Source organism: Cervus canadensis, chromosome 26 (assembly GCF_019320065.1).
Source record: "Cervus canadensis isolate Bull #8, Minnesota chromosome 26, ASM1932006v1, whole genome shotgun sequence".
NCBI classification, from domain to species: domain Eukaryota; kingdom Metazoa; phylum Chordata; class Mammalia; order Artiodactyla; family Cervidae; genus Cervus; species Cervus canadensis.
In genome coordinates, this window is record NC_057411.1 from 41,119,956 (window position 1) to 41,127,396 (window position 7,441).

General features: G+C 46.0%; 1 protein-coding gene across 1 annotated transcript in view; it reads right to left on the minus strand.

The window, feature by feature from the left end:
* Positions 1 to 319: 319 nt before the first annotated feature.
* Positions 320 to 7,441, minus strand: part of SLC2A9 (solute carrier family 2 member 9) — a 220,702-nt gene continuing 213,580 nt past the window's right edge. The window contains exon 13 of the mRNA XM_043448459.1: positions 320 to 2,515. Within this exon, the coding sequence (XP_043304394.1) occupies positions 2,282 to 2,515 (234 nt within the window). The 3' untranslated portion in view covers positions 320 to 2,281. The remainder of the gene's footprint in view (positions 2,516 to 7,441) is intronic.

Here is a 7,441-nt window from a genome sequence, read left to right on the forward strand (position 1 = left end):
CTTGGAGGGAAAGTTATGACCAACCTAGACAGCATATTAAAAAGCAGAGACATTACTTTGCCAACAAAGGTCCATCTAGTCAAGGCTATGGTTTTTCTAGTAGTCATGTATGAAGTGAGTTGGGTATAAAAAAGCTGAGCCATTGGAAGAATTGAATGCTTTTGAACTGTGGTGTTGGCACAGGATATTAGAGTATCCCTTGGATGAAGAGATCCACCGTCCATCCTAAAAGAGATATCACGTACTTGATGATTTGAATGAAACAAATATACGCCAAGCTGGCTGAAGAAGATGACTCATTAAAATGACTGAATGGGAAGATTGAAAGGGGGAGAGCAACGGGGACGACAGAGGATGAGTTGTTGGATGGTATCACTGACTCAATGGACATGACTTTGAGTAAACTCTGGGAGTTGGTGATGGACAGGGAGGCCTGGTGTGCTGCAGTCAGTGGGGTTGCAAAGAGTTGGACATGACTGAACAACTGTATTGAACTGAATCCTCAAGGAGACTAGATTGGGCTTCCACAAATGATGATATTAGCACACTACAAGGGAAAGCCCCAGAGTACAGCTGCTTATTAAGCTTCTGCTTATGTCACATTTTCTGATATCTCAGTGCATGGACAAGTCCAGACTCAGTACAGTAGGGAATTATACAAGAGCATGCATACTAGGAGGCCTGATTCACTGGGTTGATAATTCCACAACCCACCACAGACAAGCAGATGTCAGGGCGTCACAGTGGAAGGGATCAAGGATACATATTAAAGTCATTGTTATGGAGACAAGGGGCTGGGGCCAAATTCCTGAGGTCCCTAGTACAGTGATAAGCGCACTAAACTTGGCTGGGTTTGGAGCTGGAAAAACTCCAAGGGTTTGGATCAAATTAAATGAATCCAATAATATATACTTCAGAGGTTATCTCCAGCATTGTAAGCAATAATGTGAAAGTATTTTGCAAGCTTATAAAGAAGAAAAATTAGAACGTTAGTCAGAAATCCCAGATCAGCACCCTAGACAGCTCCCAGACTGCCTCAAAGCTGCAGTAACCACCCGACATGAATATGAATCCAGGCTCCCTTAACACGCAGTCACCTGTGCCCTGGAGAAACAGACTGCTGACTGTCTAAATTATTGGGCTTGCTTCATATATTCTCATTTGCCTTGGGCTCTCCCCTGTCATGACCCAGATGAATTGAATTTGGGTTAAGACATGAGGAAGAGAAACCCCAAATAAGAGTAGCTTAAGCAAGACAGAAATTTTGACTCTCACATGTGAAGATTATTGCTAGACAGTTCAGGGCTGTTACAGCAACTCTGTTCCATGAAGTCTAGACTCAGGACTCTTATTGCTTACTGCTGTGTATCCTTAGGGTGTGACCTTCAACATCATGATCTAGGTGGGTGGTCAGTGCTCCTGTAACTACATCTGCACTGTTTCATTTGCTCCTTCCTCCAAGAAAAGCAATTCTTCTGGTGTGCACTATGGACCAGAAATAGACTAGAGGGTGTTACATGTGTGAAAGTAAAAGTCAGTAATCTTGAAATCCTGAGATGAGGAGACTCATTCTTAACATTGTCCTTTTCAGTGGAATGGAGTTCCATTTGTGGTCCTGCTTCTCTTAGCTTCTGGAAGTTACTTCTCACATCTGCCTCTCCAGGTCTTCTATATTGATCCCCTTTATGCCCCCTGTGAGCACATCTGATATTCAGAAAAGATGTTTTGGAAGCCCCCCGGGATGGCCTGGGAGAGATAGAACCTGGAGGGTGGTGGGTTGGGAGCAGCCTCTCCTGAGTCTGAGATCCACAAAGCAGGGTCAAAGATTGGAAATGGGCATTGGTTAGGAGGTATGAAAACCTTCATCCAGGATCAGAGCCAAGGGTCCCTGAAGGCTTCAGGATCCAGGCTGAGGGCCGCTCAAGGCTACTATTGTTAGAGCTGGAACTGGAAGCCCTCCGAGTCCTCTGTCAGACCAAATCGTTGACCTTTGAGAAAGCATTCAAATGCTGTGTCCCCAATTTCATTTAGAAACCATGGGCTAAGTCGTGAAGAAGGCAAGGCATGGATCTCTACAGATGAATACTGGGCCCACTAAAAGATAGCGTGATTCCAGCTGCCAGAAGACTTTGGGGGAATTCAGCTGTGAAGAAACCCCAAATGGGTTGCAATGTTAGATTAGCAAAGGCTTATTTTAAAATATTTCATCAGGCTAAACTTGCAGGGGACTCTCTGGTTTTAAAATGGTGAGCCCATCTATTCAGACAACCTGTTTTTTGACTCATTTCTGCAGTGCAGAGGAGGAGTCTGGTTCAGGCCGAATGTTTGTCTTATCATCAGTTACCGATGAGTCAGTTTTCCCCTCTGGTGGGTATGCCTTGTTCCTTTTGGCGAATGCCTGGCTGATTTCTGCATGGGTTCTGTTTTTGGTCTCAGGCAGGACAAAATACAAATAGAGAGCACCTGCGAAGCAGATTGCAGCAAAAACCAGGAAACAGTAGGTGTCCAGACTTTTCTGTGGAAAGGCAGAGATAAAAAGGCATCAGAAAGACAATCGCTAGACTGGCTGCAAAACCATCTCTGGGCTGATTTTTTAAAATATAGTTTCACATCCCTGGATCAACATTTCTGGATTAAACATGGCATGTGTGAGGCTGCCTCTACAGGCCAAGGTGCCTTACAAATGTCTACCTGAGGCATTCTCACATGAGGCACACATGAATCAGCTTCAAACCCTGGCAAAGATGAGGAAATGGCAGCTTTTATTTATTTTGAAAACAAGGCATATAAAAATGAATCATCATGGGGACTTCCCTGGGTAAGTCTAGTGGCTAAGACTCTGAGCTCCCAATGCAGGGAGCCCAGGTTCCATCCCTGGTCAGGGAACTAGATCTCACCTGCTGCAACTAAGGATCCCACATCCTGCAACAAAGATCAAAGATCCTGCATGCTGCAGCTAAGACCTGGCATAGCCAAATAAATAAATATTAAAAAATTAATCATCATGAAAGTAAAATGTGATACTTGCTGAATGTCATCCTATGTCCATATTTATTTATTTATTTATTTTTCATTTATTTTTATTAGTTGGAGGCTAATTACTTCACGACATTGCACTGGGTTTTGTCATACATTGACATGAATCAGCCATGGAGTTACATGTATTCCCCATCCCGATCCCCCCTCCCACCTATGTCCATATTTACCATTAGCCACATTCCTCCCCTCCAACCCCTGCTACTATACACACGAGAAAAGTGTGATGTCAAAAGGGAAGTGAAATTCCCCAGTTGATAAGAAAATTACAGCGCACAGGCTAGGTCAAGATAACACCATTTTTTTCTATTATGCAAAAGATGTAATTCACTGATTGCTCCCCTAATACAGCTTCACACAAATAAGAGAGACTAGAAAAAAGTGAAATGTTGAAGGTAATCACCCAACAGTACTTAATATATCCTGATTATAGCACTTAATGCTTGGACTGGAATGACCCTGGCCACTGCACTAGACCTTGAGCTTCTTCATGACTCCGTCACCTCTAGGGCTTCTGTGTCTATCCAGTGCCTGGCTCATAGTAGTTGATCAATAAATGTTTGTTAAATAAAAGACTTTATAGGTTCTGGTTGTCAGGGCTAAGCTTTTTTCATTCCACAAAGGTCTGCTGATTCAAAGATGACACTATCTTTGAATGATACCTCAGAGTCAGCAATATCATTATTTTAGTCAATTACATGCTACTCTTTGATTCAACAAACACTTGATTTCGACACATGATGTAGTGTTGAAGGGCTTGATCTCTGATCACCTCCTAGATCCACCATTTACTGACTCTGAGGCTCTTGGTGCCTCAGTTTCCACAGCTGTAGAATGAGGATAATAACGGGAGTTGAAGGCTGTTGTGAGGATTAAATGAGACATTCTCTGTAGAAGTCATAGGGCAGTTCTGGATGGCATAAACATTCCACACCTCAGAGGGCTTGTCTAGAAGGATATGTGCCTTCCACTTGTCCACAGAGATTCCAGGAGCAGAACAGAGAAGAGATTCCAGGAGCTCTGCAGTCATTTGGGTGGGATTCAAATCCTGACTCCATCATTTACACGAGGTGTCAACACTGAAGATGTGCCATTTAAGATAGAACTTCAAAGCACTGATTGAAGTTTTCTCATTTATAACACAGTCTATACCACATGTTGCTTTGAAGATGAAATGAGATATATCCACCTTGACTTTCAACATCTCCACTTGTATGCTGAATGGGCATCTTGACTTATCGGGTCTCAGTAGAGCCCCTAAACCTGTTCCTGCTCTGGTCTTCCCCATCTCAGTTGATGGCACCTCCATCATTCCATTTGCTTAGACCAACTAAACACTTTTCTCTCTCACACCTACATCTGATGCATCAGGAAATCATGTTGTCTCTACCCTGATGTATATTCTGAATATGAGCACTTGTTACCACTTATCCTGCTACCATTTTGTTTCAAGTTGTCATCATCTCTGGGCTTCCCTGGTGGCTCAGTGGTATAGAATCTGTCTACAATTCAGGAGATGCAGGTTCGATCCCTGGGTCTGGAAGATGCCCTGAAGGAGGGCATGGCAACCCACTCTAGTATTCTTGCCTGGAAAATCCCATAGACAGAGGAGCCTGGTGGGCTACAGTCCATGGATTCACAAAGAGTCAGACATGAAGCAACCGAGCGCACACATATATCATCTCTGGGTCGGATTGTCAGTATAGCTTCTCAATGGATTTCTCTGCTTCTCTGGTGTCCCCTGCTTAATATTATCCTCGAGAGAGAAGCCACAGTGATTCTGTGAAGCAAAAGACAGAGTGTGGGGACTTCCCTGGTGGTCCAATGGTTAGGAATCTGCCTTGCAAGGCAGAGGATGTGTTTTCCATCTCTGGATGAGGAACTAAGATCCCACATGCTGCAGGGCAACTAAACCCATGCACTGCAACTACTAGAAAGTCTGTGCACCACAACAGAAAGATCCTACGCACTGTAACTAAGGACCTGATGCATCCAAATAAATAAATATTTTAAAAAAGACAGAGCGGGCCACTCCTATGCTCCAGACACATCATGACATCCCAAGTCATGTGAGCAAAGCCCAAGTCCTCACCATGGCCTCTAAGCCCAGCCACCACTCAGCCCCCTGACTTCTCTGACCTCCCTCTCCAATGCTGTTTCTCTGCTCCCGCTACACTGCCTTCCTGACACTCCTCCAGCATCCTGCCTCAGGACCTTTGCACCTGCTTTTCCCTTTCCCTGGAATAATCGTCACATGTCTGCACATCTCACTTCTCTTCATCTCAGCTCTCTTTCTCAGAGAAGATCTTCCAGCTTCTGCTTCTGAAGGGCTTCCCCAGCTCTCCATTTACCCTGCTTCACTGCTTACCAAATGATTCTCCACTCCCCAGCAGGATCCTTCGTTAACCCTTTACCCCACCAGGAGGTGAGCTACCGGAGGACAGGTGTTGTTATTTTTCTTGTGTTTCCAGAGAGGTCTCCTGGGAGACCGCTTGACACAGAGGAGGTGCTCCAGAGGTGTTCACTGGGTGTGTAGACACACTAAGGCTCAGAGCGGCTCCCTGCCTACCCTGGCCACACGTGGAGATGCTGGCGACCTCTCAGAGGGGTCACCTGCAGAGCTGTCTCTGGCTTGGCTTCCTTTCTCACAAGACCCAAAGGGTGGAGCCGGGATTTTTCTCACCATGTCACAGAATTGAGCCAAGAAACTTCCGGTACTGCGGGCACCTTGGGAAGGAACACTGTCCACCGTGGGACTCTCGGAAGCCACGTTTATGGGACGGCCAGGTGAGAGGGCCCACCTCCGAGGCACAGGCTCTGCCCCACTGACCCTCAGAGGAAAAGTCTGGCTGAATCACCCTTATGGGGGTGGAACTTGCGGCAGACACACATGCCCCACAGAATCCCCCAATCCTAGAGCTGGCTCTGCAGATACCTGATCCTGAATGAGAAGCATCGTTAGGAGGGTGTTGGGAGGCGGCTGGAAACGGGAGAGGAGAGAAGGGACTCGGCTAGACAGGCGTCTCCTCTGCCGGGTTGGTGGCGCTGGAGCTTTCCCACGCATGCGCACTTCCTGCCTTGGGAAAACAGACCGGTCCCTCTTTACAGATGGGGAAATCAAGGCAGAAGAAGGTCATCCTGCCTGTCCAGGGTGACACGTGGCGGGGTGAGAATGGGGCTGGAGAGGTGGAAGAGGCCAGCCCGATCTGACTGTGTGTGTGTGTGTGTGTGTGTGCGCACACACACACACACACACACACACACACAAGCTGTCATGTCTGGTTCTTTGTGATCCTGTGGAGTGCAGCCAGCCAGGCTCCTCTGTCCATGGAATTTTCCAGGCTAGAATATTGGAGTGGGTTGCCATTTCCTTCTTCAGGGGCTTTTCCGGACCCACAGATAGAACCTGTGTCTCCTGCATTGACAGGCAAATTCTTTACCACTGAGCTACCCTGGGAAGCCTGATCTAACAGCAGGCTAACTAACAGATCTAACAGGCTGATCTAACTGTTGATTTACCACTGACTGATCTAATGTTCCCACCTACCCTATGGCACGTGTGCTGTTTTTCCGATAAGGAAACTGAGAGGGATGCAGTTATGGGTGCAGCGTTCTGGACCCAAGAGACAAAGCCGATTCAAACCTGTCCATCTGTCCCCCCAGCCAGTGTTCTTCACACAGTGCTCACAGTCTAGAAAGTAAGGATGGGGGAGAAGACGAGGAGAGACCTGGCTAGTGAGTAAATGAGAAAAACCCCAACGTGCAGCACCGGGAACTCTATTTAATGCTCCGTGGTGACCTAAATGGGAAGGGAATCTGTAAAAGAGGGAATATACGTACATCTAGAACTGATTCACTCTGCTGTACAGTAGAAATTAACACAATGTTGTAAAACAACTATACTTTAATAAAAATTAATTAAATAAAAGAAAGCAGTCCTCAAAAAAAAAAAAGAAGAAAGAGAGAGAAAGTCAATGAGAAAAAGAAGCCTTGGGCCACGTGAAGCCCAGAGGTTCCTTCAGGAAGTCAGGGCCAGCACTGGAGAGGGCAGGAGGAGACCTGGATGGATGGGGAGAAGAATGACTGGGAGCTGGAAGTTCACCCTGGTCCTGGCAGCTGAAGGACCTTCGTCGGCATCTGCCCTAGATAATTTCCTGCCAGCAGTCATGCAGCGACCTGGCATTATTGCAAGCTGTGTCTGCATTTAATCTGGGAAGAGAAATGCACTTGTTAAGCACCTCCTGGGTGCCAGCAATATTACAGACATTATCTCATCTGATCCCTGTAGCTCACACTGTGATAGAGCCATTTATCTTTCCTTTTTTTTTTTTTTTTTTTTTTACAAAAGATGAAACTGAGGATTAGAGAGCTTCTGAAACGTGTCCAAGGCCTCGTAGGGGTCCAT